At 52.0% G+C, this 14,768-nt stretch overlaps 3 protein-coding genes across 4 annotated transcripts; all 3 read right to left on the bottom strand.

Moving 5' to 3' along the window:
• Positions 1–230: 230 nt before the first annotated feature.
• On the bottom strand, positions 231–2,640 carry LOC135419633 (phospholipase A and acyltransferase 1-like). Its single transcript, XM_064666260.1, has 4 exons — positions 2,402–2,640; positions 1,733–1,943; positions 1,269–1,537; positions 231–892 (listed from the first exon to the last, which is right to left on the bottom strand). Exons 2-4 carry the CDS (start codon positions 1,848–1,850, stop codon positions 773–775), a joined length of 507 nt encoding a protein of 168 aa, XP_064522330.1. The 5' UTR covers positions 1,851–1,943; positions 2,402–2,640; the 3' UTR covers positions 231–772.
• Positions 2,641–3,466: 826 nt separating this feature from the next.
• LOC135419634 (phospholipase A and acyltransferase 1-like) lies at positions 3,467–7,908 on the bottom strand. 2 transcript variants are annotated; one of them, XM_064666262.1, is made up of 4 exons: positions 7,786–7,904; positions 7,108–7,318; positions 6,644–6,912; positions 3,467–4,268 (listed from the first exon to the last, which is right to left on the bottom strand). In XM_064666262.1, exons 2-4 carry the CDS (start codon positions 7,223–7,225, stop codon positions 4,251–4,253), a joined length of 405 nt encoding a protein of 134 aa, XP_064522332.1. In that variant the 5' UTR covers positions 7,226–7,318; positions 7,786–7,904; the 3' UTR covers positions 3,467–4,250. The 2 variants fall into 2 exon arrangements, with proteins under 2 accessions (XP_064522332.1, XP_064522331.1); XM_064666261.1 differs by lacking the exon at positions 3,467–4,268 and adding an exon at positions 5,507–6,256 and having other exon boundaries at positions 7,786–7,908.
• An 868-nt stretch (positions 7,909–8,776) lies between these two features.
• On the bottom strand, positions 8,777–13,627 carry LOC135419637 (phospholipase A and acyltransferase 1-like). Its single transcript, XM_064666265.1, has 4 exons — positions 13,197–13,627; positions 12,547–12,757; positions 12,082–12,350; positions 8,777–11,695 (listed from the first exon to the last, which is right to left on the bottom strand). Exons 2-4 carry the CDS (start codon positions 12,662–12,664, stop codon positions 11,534–11,536), a joined length of 549 nt encoding a protein of 182 aa, XP_064522335.1. The 5' UTR covers positions 12,665–12,757; positions 13,197–13,627; the 3' UTR covers positions 8,777–11,533.
• Positions 13,628–14,768: the final 1,141 nt, after the last annotated feature.

Here is a 14,768-nt window from a genome sequence, read left to right as displayed (position 1 = left end):
GCAGGCAAATCCAAGCAAACCACCATGATGTCCAAATCAGAGCAGTCCTTGAAAACACTGAGAGATACAGCCTATAAGATCTGCCCTTCCTTCCTACCTCCCACCCTCCCAGGAGCTGCTCAGTTTAGGCACTGCAGCCACCAGCTCTAAGACACTTTACATGCCTTGCTTGCCCTTTGGTAGGCCTGGGAACCAGGGGTTCCAGGCTCTCAGCTGGAGGACACATAGTATATGCTCAGCAATACTTTTATTTTATTGTGTCAGAAGGTTAAGGTTAAAATCCATTATACACAGAAAGAGCCCACAGGAGTCAGCTGAGAAAAAGAGGATGTGGGTGGAAAGCCTGCACCAGTCCTCAGCAAAGCACTGGAGCAGAGGTGGCAGGGAAGGAAGGGATACTTTGCTTGCAAATGCTCCCAAACTACCAAAGCATCATCATAAGCAATGAAAAAACAAGCAGATATGGCAAACAGGCTGGTGCTGCTGGGGTCACACTGAATGGTGATGCTCAACTTACTCTTTCTAAAGGGATGGGAGAAGGAAGGCTGAAGAATTTAACTCGCACAAAAAGCTACATTCAAATGCATAAAAGAGGATTTTATGGCAATATTATTTTGGGTTTTTTACATTTTATTACTGCTTTGCTTTGGTTATTTCAGCAAGAGTAGCCGTTGTTAGTAGGCCCAATGGCAGTTTTGGCAGAGGCTGGGAAGTGACCCTCCATGGCCAGAGGCTCCCTGCCTTGCTCTGAGCTCTTCCTGACAAGCCGTCACTACTTCTTCTCTCTGGATTTGTCCCTGGGCGAGCCAAAGGCAGCGTAGGCGACAGCAATACCAGCGGAGACAACAATACCAGTTCCTAGTGCCAGCATGCTACCAAATCCTATCTTGGCCTGTAAAGGGAAAGGAAAACACAGGCTGGAAAAAAAAGAAGCAATTATATTTACCCCCAGGCATGCTAATGAAAAGCAGGCAGGGATAATCAGGGCAATTAAAAGAACGAGAGACATCTACCCCATAAACGGTAGGGTTTTTTGCTCTTAGGCTGTGGCATTCAGTAAGAGGGCACTGTCAGGGTACAGACAGACCACAGTGACCCTCCTGCTTCAGGGTGTCTGGTGAGGCCAGAGGCAGTGCTGGTTTGGACCCCACACCTGGGACTTGGCTGTCCCCAGACAGTCTGTGGGCTGTGTCCCTGTCCAGGGGCTCAGAGGGAGCAACAAGGAAGTGCTGTGTGAGGTACACAGGGGCTTATCTCATGGTACTTACCTGGTCAGAGACACTCTCGCCATAGCGGAGCATTGTCACAAAGTGCTCACAGTTTTTGACGAGTACATCATAGGTCATCTCCATGCCAATGTAGCTCTCAGCACGCTCGATGATCTCCTTCACTGGGAGGGGAGTGCGGGAGCGGTCATACTTGTTGTTGACCTCCCAGTCATCAGTTCCCACCACTTCCTTCAGGAGCTGCTTCTTCACCTTGGCCTTTTTCCTCAATGTTGGGTCACTACTGGCTGACAGGCATCGGATCCCTTCATCTGGGAAAGGCAGGAAGGAGACAAGCCAGGCAGAACCTATGTGGCCCCTCCAAGACCTCAAATTGGTTTCTGTCTGCTCTTCGAAATGCCATCTACATACACAGTTTTGGTCAACCACCAGCCCACAGAGGGAGACAGGGCTCCCGGGGCACCACAGCACACCCTCTGCACCCTGCCAGGTTGCACCAGCCTTACCTGCGGACGTCAGGTGGACGACATATCCATCCCCCAAGTAGAGGGCCCAGTGCTGGTAAACTGATCGCTTGACCTTGATAAGGTCGCCAGGCTTGGGTTGGTGCCTGCGGCGTGACATCCCAGGAGCCTTCGGTCAGGACACGACGGTGCAGCTGGTCTGGCGCAGCGCAGGGCGCAGCGGAGCGGGGAGACGTGGGGTGTGCAGAGGCACCTGCCGGGACGGCAGGCACGGAGGGCGTTAGTGCCGGGCACCGAGGGCATGAGCTGCCAGAGCGGCGGCCCCTCCGCGCCGGACCCGGCTCGGGGCGGCCGCTCCCGCCCGCTGGCGCAGGGCAAGGCACAGAAGGGCCGCCGCTTCCACCCAGAGGATGAGGTTGGCTCCCCCGCCGCCGTCCCCGGCTCCCCCCGCCGCCCGGTCGCTGCGCTCCCGTCCCGCCCGCGCTCCCTTCGGGGCTCGGCTTGTGTCGCGGCCGGTCCCGCTCTGCTGGCCGGACGCAGCTCCCCGGGGGTGCCCGCGGTGCCCAGCCCGTCCCCAGGCTCCGGGACACCTCCGGTTTCTTGCCAGAGCCGCGCCAGCCGCCAGCCCCGGACGGGGCCGCATCCTGCTGGCAGACGCCCGCTCGCATTCCCCGAGCTCCGCTCCCTGCCCTTTCACATCGCCCCGCTCACCCTCGCCCCTGTTCCGCTGCTGCCGCCACAGCGCTGCCGTCCCGCTCTAAATGGAGACGAGCCGAGCGCGCCCTGCGGATGCCAGAAGGGCAGAGTCCTTCCTGGCGTCACTGCCGCCTCTGCCTGGGAACCGTCCCGTCCTGTCCCGCCCCTCATTTCGGGGCTCCGCTCCCGAGGATGTTGCCAAAACCACCTGTTGGGTGGGAACTGTGGTCCTGCCACCGACGATGGCGTGCACCGCCACCCTGCAGGGAGCCTCTACCTTGGAGTGGTCCTCCCTTCCAGAGAAGGGCAGCAGCACTGACTGCAGAACAAGAACCTCTGGCTGCTGATTTAAGCCTGGCTTGGGAGCTGCTGTATTGTTTCACCAATTTCTGTGTCTTTCTGTCCACGTACACTGTGGAGGAGAAAATGCCATGACAAGCCAAGCTGCAGCCAAAGGAGGTGCTACCAATGTTCACATCCTGCTCCCTCCCTGTGGCCCCTGGTACCGAGGGGAAAACACTGTCTGCAATAAAGTGGAAATATTTCCTCTCCCATTACAGCCTCTTTCAAAACTTCATCCTCATTTTACTCTCTGTACTCTGCCCCAATCCCTTTCCATGTACACTGTCTTCTGGAAAGAGCCACTGCCTTCTCCAGGGCCAACACAAGTCTCTGCTCCGAGGTACCCTCGAGTGCTAAGCCTGCTGTGCTCCACCATGGGATCAGCTACATGCAAGGCTTGTGTTTTCCTGATTCTCCCTCCATCAGTTACTGCGTGGGCAGGTGCTGTGGTGGCACCAATGACTGTGGGTACGTAGGAGCTCCTCTCCTGCTCTTCTTAATCTTCTCTCTTTCAGCCTGTGGAGTGTTGGGATGAGGGGCTGCCCAGTGCCATTGTCACCAGCATTCCCAAGCTGGCCCATGGGTACACTCCATCACGTGTGGCTGTAAAATCCTGTCTAGAGGCTTTTAAAATCCTAACATACAGAATCACACAGGATTATCCTTTTGGTTTTCCCCCTCAGAAATAGGGGCAAGTGACTTTTTCTTACACATTTTTTAATCTATTACATTATTTTAATATTTATTATAAACTAGCCAGTCAATTACATAAGCATAATAATATAATACTATAATAATAAACATGTTATCATAATATAATTTTATAATGCAGTAGCTTGCTCTGTAAAAGTTGTCCTACAAACTCTGAGCTTCTTATCCCTCTTCCCCCACACTGGGAAGCCCAGGCCTCTGAAGGATGAGTTTTAAATCTTTTTTGCAACATTGTCATCTTCTGCAGAAACTCCACTTCTCAAAGCAAACAGAAAACAGCTCAAAGCAAGCACAATGCGTGAATATTCCCACACTGAATATTCTTAGGATCTTCCAGCTCTGAGGTCATCTTGAGCAAAACCAACTCTATGGCAAGTGATGGATTCTGCTGCTCCTCCTCACACACTCACCTCATGGTTCAGGCAGTGTTCAACCAAATCCTGTCAGTGCACCCACCAGGCTTGATGGAAAGGCAACCAAATAATAATCAGCCTGAGCCTGACTGCACAGACAAGCACGGTACAGATCCAAACCCCTGCATTCAGTGAAATGCTACAGCTTCCAAGAAGTACAAGAAAATTCACCAGCTGAAGTAATGGCAGTATTCTTGCCCTTTCCAGGCTGAATTAGACATGGGAGAGGTGCATGTGCTGCTCTCACACAGTGCTCCCTTGCCAGGTGTTGCAGACAATGCTCTGAATACAGAAAGCTTAAAGCTCAGGGATTGCTGTCAAACCACCAAAATAGTTTAGGCAGGAAAGCAGTTTTGATCACATTTCCAGGAATCAAGAAAGGACTTTCAGTTTCAGTTTTAGGAGAATATGTTTTCCTGTGTTAAAAGAAAGAATTTTATTTAAATGTAATAACAAGGGGCTTTACAAAACACAACCAGAATTCTTGGCTTTCTTATTTAAAAATTGTTTTGCTTTGCTTGTGTGCGTGGCTTTTGATTTAGTTCCTGAACCATGTTTGTTTCAAGAAGTTTTTTCCCTTCAGCTCTTCTGGTCCTCTCCCCAGTCCTGCTGGTAGGGGAGTGAGTGAGTGGCTCTCTGGTCCTTAGTTGTTGGCTGGGATTAAACCTCGACAAGATGTGAAGAGCAGACAAAACCAGCAAGCCTCTTACAGAAGCTGTTTTGCTCTCATCTCTCCTTACAGCCCAGGCACTTGCCTGAAATAAAACCAACACAGGAGTCTATTTCTTGCAGGTGGGCTACAGGGAACACTTAGGCCAGATACTCCAGGTAAAGAGCAATAAACTATACTTTCGCAAAACAGTTTTCTTCTCAGATAATCCACACATCAGCTTTGTGACAAGGAAATAGCAGGGCTCAGGACATTGGGAGATGAGCAATAGGTCCCTCACAGCTCATTCTCCACAGACATCACCCCCAGCACTGCAGGGATCCCAGCTTTGCCTTTCTGCTGGCTGGGGAAAGGTTGATGTGCTGACTATGAACTGCTTAAAATCCACTTGTGCTCACTGAAGAGACAGTGGTCCCAGATCTGGGAGACAAAGGCTCCTGGCTGCCCTTGTCATCTCCAGTGATCTTTCTCTAAGCTCCAGTGTTTTGGCAGCCCAAAGAGTAGAATCATAGAACGGATTGGTTGAAAGGGACCTTAAAAATCATCTAGTAAACTTGCTCAGGCCTAATGCCAACAATCACTGGGCTTATAGAGGTGAAGAGGGAAAGTGTGATGGCACAGTGGAATCAACAGCTGTTTAAGAAGGAGCCAGCTGGGTTTTTTTGTCAGACTTACCCAGATTTGGGGGTCTACTGCTCCCAAAGGGAGTTAGAATAGCCAGGGAAAGAGGTACTTTCCAGGCAGGGAAAAAAAGAACAGAACACCATCCTGTCCAAATCAGAGCACTCCTTGAAAACACTGAGGGAACAGCCTGCAGGACCTGCCCTTCCTTCCTACCTCCCATCCTCCCAGGAACTGCTCAGTTTAGATCCTGCAGGCAGCACAGGCTCCAAGACACTGCACATGCCTTGTCTGCCTTTTTGCAGGCCTGGGAACTGGTAGTTTTCCACCCAAACAGGCCCTCAGCTGAAGGACACAGTAAAACCTCAGCAATACTTTTATTTTATTTTTTCAGAAAGGTAAGGTTAAAATCAGATATTCACAGAAACAGACCATAGGATTCAGCTGATAAAAACAGGAAGGTTGGATAGAAAGCCTGCACCAGTCCTCAGCAAAACACTGGAGGCAAGATGGAGGGAAGGAAGGGATAATTTGCTTTCAAGTGCTCCCAGACTGCCACAAAAATCATCGCAGGCAATGAAATAAAAGCAAATGTGGCAACCAGGCTAGTGCTGCTGGCAATCACCTTCCACTCTTCACTTCTTATTTCTTAATGGAATGGAAGAGAGAAGCAAGTCTGAATTGTTGCACTTGCACACAAGATTATACTCAAAAGATAGAAGAGGAATTTAGGTCAACATGAGTTTGTTTGTTTAGATTTTCTTGTAATTATTAATTATTGCAGGAAGGGTAGCAAAGTTGCTGATAGTCTTTGGCATCAGGTGTGGCAAATACTGGGCAATGACCACCCACAGCCAGGGGCTCCCTGCCTTGCCTGGAGGTCTTTCAAATGGCCCATCAGTTGCTCTTTTTCTCGTTCCAGGATTGTCTAGAAGAAGACCTTAAAAACAGCTTAAGGAAACCAGTAACAGCAGTAGCACCAATAGTAGCAGCAAGAATAGCAGCAACAGGACTAACACCAAAATTAGTCAAAAGCAGAGCTGCACCACCCACAAGTACGTAAGTGAACACTTCACGACTGAAATCCATCATCTCTTGAATTCCACTACTGGCCTGTAAAGGGAAAGGAAAACACAGGTTGGAAACAAAAGAAGCAATTATATTTACCCTCAAGCATGATAATAAAGAGCAGGTAGGTATAATCAGGGCAATTAAATGAATGACAGATATCTACCCCATAAATTGAAGGGCTAACACCCAGGTTTTTACCCTTAGGCTGTGCCATTCAGTAAGAAGGCATTGTCAGGGTGCAGACAGACCACAGTGACCCTCCTGCTCCAGGGTGTCTGGTGAGGCCAGAGGCAGTGCTGGTTTGGACCCCACACCTGGGACTTGGCTGTCCCCAGACAGTCTGTGGGCTGTGTCCCTGTCCAGGGGCTCACAGGGAGCAGCAAGGAGGTGCTGTGTGAGGTACACAGGGGCTTATCTCATGGTACTTACCTGGTCAGAGACCCCCTCACCATAGCGGAGCATTGTCACAAAGTGCTCACAGTTTTCCCAGAGCACATTATAGGTCATCTCCATGCCAATGCAGCTCTCAGCACGCTCGATGATCTCCTTCACTGGGAGGGGGGTGCGGGAGCGGTCATACTTGTTGTTGACCTCCCAGTCATTATTTCCCACCACCTCCTTCAGGAGCTGCTTCTTCACCTTGGCCTTTTTCCTCAATGTTGGGTCACTACTGGCTGACAGGCATCGGATCCCTTCATCTGGGAAAGGCAGGAAGGAGATAAGCCAGGCAGAACCTATATGGCCCCTCCAAGACCTCAAATCGGTTTCTGTCTGCTCTTCGAAAGGCCATCTACATACACAGTTTTGGTCAACCACCAGCCCACAGAGGGAGACAGGGCTCGTGGTGGACCCCAAAACCCCCTTAGCACCCTGCCAGGTTGCACCAGCCTTACCTGCAGATGTCAGGTGGACGACATATCCATCTCCCAAGTAGAGGGCCCAGTGCTGGTAACCTGATCGCTTGATCTCGATCAGGTCGCCAGGCTCGGCGTCCCGCTTGCCACACGCCATCCCAGGAGCCTTCGGTCAGGACACGGCGGTGCAGCTGGTCTGGCTCAGCGCAGGGCGCAGCGGAGCGGGGAGACGTGGGGTGTGCAGAGGCACCTGCCGGGACGGCAGGCACGGAGGGCGTTAGTGCCGGGCACCGAGGGCATGAGCTGCCGGAGCGGCGGCCCCTCCGCGCCGGATCCAGCTCAGGGCGGCCGCTCCCGCCCGCTGGCGCAGGACAAGGCACGGAAGGGCCGCCGCTTCCACCCAGAGGATGAGGTCGGCTACCCCGCCGCCGTCCCCAGCTCCGTCTGCCCCCGTCGGCGCCCGGTCGCCGCGCTCCCGTCCCGCCCGCGCTCCCTTCGGCGCTCGGCTTGTGTCGCGACCGGTCCCGCTCCGCTGGCGGGACGCAGCTCCCCGGGGGTGCCCGCGGTGCCCAGCCCATCCCCAGGCTCCGGGACACCTCCGGCCGCTCCGCTGAGCCGCGCCAGCCGCCGGCCCCCGACGGGGCCGCATCCTGCTGGCAGACGCCCGCTCGCACCCCCCGAGCTCCGCTCCCTGCCCTTTCACATCGCCCCGCTCACCCTCGCCCCTAATCCGCTGCTGCCGCCACCGCGCTGCCGTCCCGCTCGAAAGGGAGACGGGCCGAGCACGCCCCGCGGAAGCCAGAAGGGCAGAGTCCTTCCGGGCGTCACTGCCGCCTCTGCCTGGGAACCGTCCCGTCCTGTCCCGCCCCTCATTTCGGGGCTCCGCTCCCGAGGGTGTTGCCAAAAACCACCTGTTGGGTGGGAACTGTGGTCCTGCCGCCGAGGATGGCGTGCACCGCCACCCTGCAGGGAGCCTCTACCTTCGAGTGGTCCTCCCTTCCAGAGAAGGGCAGCAGCACTGACTGCAGAACAAGAACCTGTGGCTGCTGATTAAAGCCTGGCTTGAGAGCTGCTGTACTGTTTCACCAATTTCTGTGTCTTTCTGTCCACATACACCATGGAGGAGAAAATGCCAGGAAAAGCCAAGCTGCAGCCACAGGAGGTGCTGCCAGTGTTCACACCTGGCTCCCTCTCTGTGGCCCCCGGTACCGAGGGGAAAACACTGTCTGCAATAAAGTGGAAGCATTTCCTCTCCCATTACAGCCTCTTTCAAAACTTCATCCTAATTTTGCTCTGTGTACTCTGCCCCAATCCCTCTCCATGTACATTGTCCTCTGGAAACAGCCACTGCCTTCTCCAGGGCTAACAGCAGTCCCAGCTCTGAGGTACCGTCAAGTGCTAAGCTGGCTGTGCTCCACCATGGGATCAGCTACATGCAAGGCTTGTGTTTTCCTGATGCTCCCTCCATCAGTTTCTCCGTGGGCAGGTGCTGTGGTGGTGGCACCAATGACTGTGGGTACATAGAAGCTCCTCTCCTGCTCTTGTTAATCTCCTCTCTTTCAGTCTGTGGAGTGGTGGGACGAGAGGCTGCCCAGTGCCATTGTCATCAGCATTCCCAAGTTGGCCCATGGGCACAGTCCGTCATGTGTGGCTGTAAAATCCTGTCTAGAGGCTTTTGAAATCCTAACATACCCAAACACACACATGATTATCCTTTTGGATTTCCCCCTCAGAAATAGGGGCAAGTGACTTTTTCTTACACATTCCTTACACAATTTTTTATCTATTACATTATTATTTTAATATTTATGATAATCTACCCAGTCAATTACATAAGCATAATAATATAATACTATAATAATAAACATGTTATCATAATATAATTTTATAATGCAGTAGCTTGCTCTGTAAAAGTTGTCTTACAGTCTCTGAGCTTCTTATCCCTCTTCAACCAACACCAGAAAGCCCAGGCCTCTGAAGGATGAGTTTTAAGTCTTTTTTGCAACATTGTCATCTCCTGCAGAAACTCCACTTCTCAAAGCAAACAGAAAACAGCCAAAAGCAAGCACAATGCGTGAATATTCCCACACTAAATATTCTTAGGATCTTCCAGCTCTGAGGTCATCTTGAGCAAAACCAACTCTATGGCAAGTGATGGATTCTGCTGCTCCTCCTCACGCACTTACCTCGTGGTTCAGGCAGTGCTCGGCCAAATCCTGTCAGTGCACCCACCAGGCTTGATGGAAATGCAACCAAATAATAATCAGCCTGAGCCTGACTGCACAGACAAGCACGGTACTGGAGCAAACCCCTGCATTCAGTGAAACGCTACAGTTTCCAAGAAGTACAAGAAAATTCACCAGCTGAAGTAATGGCAGTATTGTTGCCCTTTCCAGGCTGAATTAGACATGGGAGAGGTGCATGTGCTGCTCTCACACAGTGCTCCCTTGCTAGGTGTTGCAGACAATGCTCTGAATACGGAAAGCTTAAAGCTCAGGGATTGCTGTCAAACCACCAAAATAGTTTAGGCAGGAAAGCAGTTTTGATCACATTTCCAGGAATCAAGAAAGGACTTTCAGTTTCAGTTTTAGGAGAATGTTTTCCTGTGTTAAAAGAAAGAACTTTATTTAAATGGAATAACAAGGGGCTCTACAAAACATGACCAGAAGTCTTAGCTTTGTTATTTCAAACCTTAAAAAACTAACACTGAAAAAACTGTTGACTTAAGTCCTTGTCTTGCTTTGCTTGTGTGCGTGGTTTTTGATTTAGTTCCTGAGCCATGTTTGTTTGAACCCACAAGTTTTTTCCCTTCACCTCTTCTGGTTCTCTCCCTAGTCCTGCTGGTAGGGGAGTGACCAATTGGCTCTCTAGTCCTTAGTTGCTGTCTGGGATTAAACCTTGCCAAGATGTGTCGAGCAGACAAAACCAGCAAGCCTCTTACAGAAGCTGTTTTGCTCTCATCTCTCCTGACAGGCCAGGCACTTGCCTGAAATAAAAGCAACACAGGAGTCTATTTCTTGCAGGTGGGCTGTAGGGAACACTTAGGCCAGATACTCCAGGTAAACAGAAGCAAACCAGACTTTCCCAAAAGAGTTTTCTTCTCAGACAATCCACACATCAGCTTTGTGACAAGGAAACAGCAGCGCTCAGGATATTGGGAGATGAGCAATAGATGCCTGACAGCTCATTCTCCACAGCCATCACCCCCAGCACTGCAGGGATCCCAGCTTTGCCTTTCTGCTGGCTGGGGAAAGATTGATGTGCTGACTATGAACTGCTTAAAATCCACTTGTGGTCACTGAAGAGACAATGGTCCCAGATCTGGGAGACAAAGGCTCCTGGCTGCCCTTGTCATCTCCAGTGGTCTTTTTCTAAGCTCCAGTGTTTTGGCAGCCCAAAGAGTAGAATCATAGAATGGGTTGGTTGGAAGGCACGTTAACAATCATCTAGTAAACTTGCTCAGGCCTAATGCCAACAATCAGTGGGCTTATAGAGGTGAAGAGGGAAAGTGTGATGGCACGGTGGAACAAACAGCTGTCTGAGAAGGAGTCAGCTGGGTATTGTTGTCAGACCTCCCCAGACTTGGGGGTCTGTTGCTCCCAGAGGGAGTTAGAATAGCCAGGGAAAGGGACACTTTCCAGGCAGGGAGAAAATGAACAGAACACCATCCTGTCTGAATCAGAGCACTGCTTGAAAACACTGAGGGATACAGCCTACGTTACCTGCCCTTCCTTCCTATCTCCCACCCTCCTAGGAGCTGCTCAGTTTAGATCCTGCAGGCAGCACAGGCTCCAAGATGCTGCACATGCCTTGTCTGCCCTTTTGCAGGCCTGGGAACTGGTAATTTTCCATTTACACAGGCTCTCAGCTGGAGGACACACAGTAAACCCTCAGCAATACTTTAATTTTTTTTTTTCAGAAAGGTAAGGTTAAAATCAGATATTCACAGAAATAGCCCCCAGTCTGTAGCTGATGAAAACAGGGTGGTTGGATAGAAAGCCTGCACCAGTCCTCAGCAAAACACTGGAGATTTGGGGCGGGGGAAGAACAGAAAATTTTCTTTCAAGTGCTCTCAGACTGTCACAAAAATCATCCCAGGCATAAAGTCATCCCATAAAAGCAAATGTGGCAAATAGGTTAATGCTGCTGGCAATCACCTTCCACTCTTGACTTGTTATTTCTTAATGGAATGGAAGAGAGAAGCAAGGCTGAATTGTTGCACTTGCACACAAAACTATACTCAAATAGATAGAAGAGGAATTTAGGTCAACATGAGTTTGTTTGTTTAGATTACATTTTAATTATTAATTATTGCAGGAAGGGCAGCAAAGTTGCTGGTAGTCTTTGGTATCAGGTGTGGCAAATACTGGGCAATGACCACCCACAGCCAGGGGCTCCCTGCCTAGCTTGGAGGTGTTTCAAATGGCCCATCAGTAGCTCTTTTCCTCTTTTTCCTGAATGCCTATCAGATAAAGGCCCTCAGAATTCTGTCAGCCAAAGCAGCACTAGCAGCAGCAACAACAACCGCAACAGAACCAGCAGGAGCAGCAGCCACAGCTGCACCACCAAGTGCAACTGTGAACAATTTCCTAGTGAAAGAGCTCCCACTTCGAATTGCTCTCTTGGCCTGCAAAGAGAAAGGAAAACAGAGGCTGGAAAAAAAAGAAGCAATTATATTTACCCCCAAGCATGCTAATGAAGAGCAGGCAGGGATAATCAGGGCAGTTAAAAGAATGAGAGATATCTGCTTCATAAGCAGAAGGGGTAACACCCAGAGTTTTACCCTTAGGCTGTGGCATTCAGTAAGAGGGCACTGTCAGGGTGCAGACAGACCACAGTGACCCTCCTAGTCCAGGGTGTCTGGTGAGGCTGGGGCAGTGCTGGTTTGGACCCCACACCTGGGACTTGGCTGTCCCCAGACAGTCTGTGGGCTGTTTCCCTGTCCAGAGGCTCACAGGGAGCAGCAAGGAGGTGCTGTGTGAGGCACACAGGGGCTTATCTCATGGTACTTACCTGGATGGAGACCCTCTCACCATAGCGGAGCATTGTCACAAAGTGCTCACAGTTGCTCTCAAGCAAATCACAGGGCACCTCCGTGTCAATGTATCTCTCAGCACGCCGGATGATATCCTTCACCGAGAAGGGAGGGCAGGAGTGGTCATACTTGTTGTTGACCCTGAAGCCATTATTTCCCACCACGTCCTTCAGGAGCTGCATCTTCACCTTGGCCTTTTTCCTCAATATTGCCACAATGCCAGCTGACAGGGGTGGGATGCTTTCATCTGGGGGAAAGCAGGAAGGAGATAAGCCAGGTAGAACCTGTCCAGCCCCTCCAAGACCTCAGATGGGTTTCTGGCTGCTCCTGGAAAAGCCATATCCACGCACAGGGTGGGTCCGCAACCAGCTCACAGAGGGAGACAGGGCTCCTGGTGGACCCCAACACCCTCTCTGCACCCTGCCAGGTTGCACCAGCCTTACCTTCGGACGTCACGTGGATGACATATCCATCCCCCAAGTAGAGGGGCCAGTGCTGGAAACCTGATCGCTGGATCTCGATCAGGTCGCCAGGCTTGGGGTCCCTCTTGCCACACGCCATCCCAGGAACCTTCGGTCAGGACACGACGGTGCAGCTGGTCTGGCTCAGCGCAGGGCGCAGCGGAGCGGGGAGACGTGGGGTGTGCAGAGGCACCTGCCGGGACGGCAGGCACGGAGGGCGTTAGTGCCGGGCACCGAGGGCATGAGCTGCCGGAGCGGCGGCCCCTCCGCGCCGGACCCGGTTAGGGGCGACCGCTCCCGCCCGCTGGCGCAGGACAAGGCATGGAAGGACCATCGCTACCACCCAGAGGATGAGGTCGGCTACCCCGCCGACGCCCGGTCCCTGCGCTCCCGTCCCGCCCGCGCTCCCTTCGGGGCTCGGCTTGTGTCGCGACCGGTCCCGCTCTGCTGGCCGGACGCAGCTCCCCGGGGGTGCCCGCGGTGCCCAGCCCGTCCCCAGGCTCCGGGGCACCTCTGGCCGCTCGCCAGAACTGCGCCTGCCGCCGGCCCCCGACGGGGCCGCATCCTGCTGGCAGACGCCCGCTCGCATCCCCCGAGCTCCGCTCCCTGCCCTTTCACATCGCCCCGCTCACCCTCGCCCCTGTTCCGCTGCTGCCACCACCGCGCTGCCGTCCCGCTCTAAATAGAGAGCGGCCGGGCACGCCCCGGAGAGGCCAGAAGGGCACGGTCGTTCCAGGGGTCACTGCCGCCTCTGCCTGGGAACCGTCCCGTTCTCTCCCTCCCCTCCCTTCGGGCTCCAATCCGGAGCGTGTTGCCAAAACCACCCGTTGGGTCGGAATTGTGGTCCTGCCACCGACGATGGCTTGCACCGCCACCCTGCAGGGAGCCTCTACCTTCGAGTGGTCCTCCCTTCCAGTGAAGAGCAACAGCACTGACTGCAGAACAAGAACCTGTGGCTGCTGATTAAAGCCTGGCTTGGGAGCTGCTGTATTGTTTCACCAATTTCTGTGTCTTTCCGTCCACATACACCATGGAGGAGAAAATGCCAGGAAAAGGCAAGCTGCGGCCAAACAGGAGGTGCTGCCAGTGTTCACACCCTGCTCCCTCTCTGTGGCCACAGGTTCTCAGGGGAAAACACTGTTGGCAATAAACTGGCAGCACTTCCTTTCCCATTACAGCCTCTTTCAAAACTTCATCCTCATTTTGCTCTGTGTACTCTGCCCCAACCCCTCTCTATATACACTGTCCTCTGGAAACAGCCACTGCCTTCTCCAGGGCCAACACAAGTCCCTGCTCCGAGGTACCGTCAAGTGCTAAGCCAGCTGTGCTCCAGCACGGGATCAGCTACATGCAAGGCTTGTGTTTTCCTGATTCTCCCTCCATCAGTTACTGCATGGGTAGGTGCTGTGGTGGCACCAATGACTGTGGGTACGTAGGAGCTCCTCTCCTGCTCTTGTTAATCTCCTCTCTTTCAGTCTGTGGAGTGCTGGGACGAGAGGCTGCCCAGTGCCATTGTCATCAGCATTCCCAAGTTGGCCCATGGACACACTCCGTCATGTGTGGCTGTAAAATCCTGTCTAGAGGCTTTTAAAATCCTAACATACACAAACACACACGTGATTATCCTTTTGGATTTCCCCCTCAGAAATAGGGGCAAGAGACTTTTTCTTACACATTGCTTACACAATTTTTTCTTTATTACATTATTTTAATAGTTGTGATAATCTACCCAGTCAATTACATAAAGCATAATAATATAATACTATAATAATAAACATATTATCATAATATAATTTTATAATGCAGTAGCTTGCTTTGTAAAAGTTGTCCTACAAACTCTAAGCCTCTTATCCCTCTTGCGCCCACATTGGGAAGCCCAGGCCACTGAAGGACGGGTGTTAAGTCTTTTTTGCAACATTGCCATCTCCTGCAGAAACTCCACTTCTCAAAGCAAACAGAAAACAGCCAAAAGCAAGCACAATGTGTGAATATTCCCACACTGAATATTCTTAGGATCTTCCAGTTCTGAGGTCATCTTGAGCAAAACCAACTCTATGGCAAGTGATGGATTCTGCTGCTCCTCCTCACGCACTCACCTCGTGGTTCAGGCAGTGTTCAACCAAATCCTGTCAGTGCACCCACCAGGCTTGATGGAAAGGCAACCAAATAATAATCAACCTGAGCCTGACTGCACAGACAAGCAC

The sequence above is a fragment of the Pseudopipra pipra genome, chromosome 10, assembly GCF_036250125.1.
Source record: "Pseudopipra pipra isolate bDixPip1 chromosome 10, bDixPip1.hap1, whole genome shotgun sequence".
In the NCBI taxonomy this organism is placed as follows: domain Eukaryota; kingdom Metazoa; phylum Chordata; class Aves; order Passeriformes; family Pipridae; genus Pseudopipra; species Pseudopipra pipra.
The sequence above is the reverse complement of the archived record's forward strand: the minus strand, read 5'-3'. Positions and strand labels throughout refer to the sequence as shown.

Coding starts and splice junctions, on each gene's coding strand:
- LOC135419634 (XM_064666261.1), bottom strand. CDS start 7,225: ATGGCGTGTGGCAAGCGGGACGCCGAGCCTGGCGACCTGATCGAGATC. Junction 6,913..7,107: donor CGTCCACCTGACATCTGCAG/GTAAGGCTGGTG, acceptor TGCCTTTCCCAG/ATGAAGGGATCCGATGCCTG. Junction 6,257..6,643: donor GTGAGGGGGTCTCTGACCAG/GTAAGTACCATG, acceptor TTCCCTTTACAG/GCCAGTAGTGGAATTCAAGA.
- LOC135419637 (XM_064666265.1), bottom strand. CDS start 12,664: ATGGCGTGTGGCAAGAGGGACCCCAAGCCTGGCGACCTGATCGAGATC. Junction 12,351..12,546: donor CATCCACGTGACGTCCGAAG/GTAAGGCTGGTG, acceptor GCTTTCCCCCAG/ATGAAAGCATCCCACCCCTG. Junction 11,696..12,081: donor GTGAGAGGGTCTCCATCCAG/GTAAGTACCATG, acceptor TTCTCTTTGCAG/GCCAAGAGAGCAATTCGAAG.
- LOC135419633 (XM_064666260.1), bottom strand. CDS start 1,850: ATGTCACGCCGCAGGCACCAACCCAAGCCTGGCGACCTTATCAAGGTC. Junction 1,538..1,732: donor CGTCCACCTGACGTCCGCAG/GTAAGGCTGGTG, acceptor TGCCTTTCCCAG/ATGAAGGGATCCGATGCCTG. Junction 893..1,268: donor GCGAGAGTGTCTCTGACCAG/GTAAGTACCATG, acceptor TTCCCTTTACAG/GCCAAGATAGGATTTGGTAG.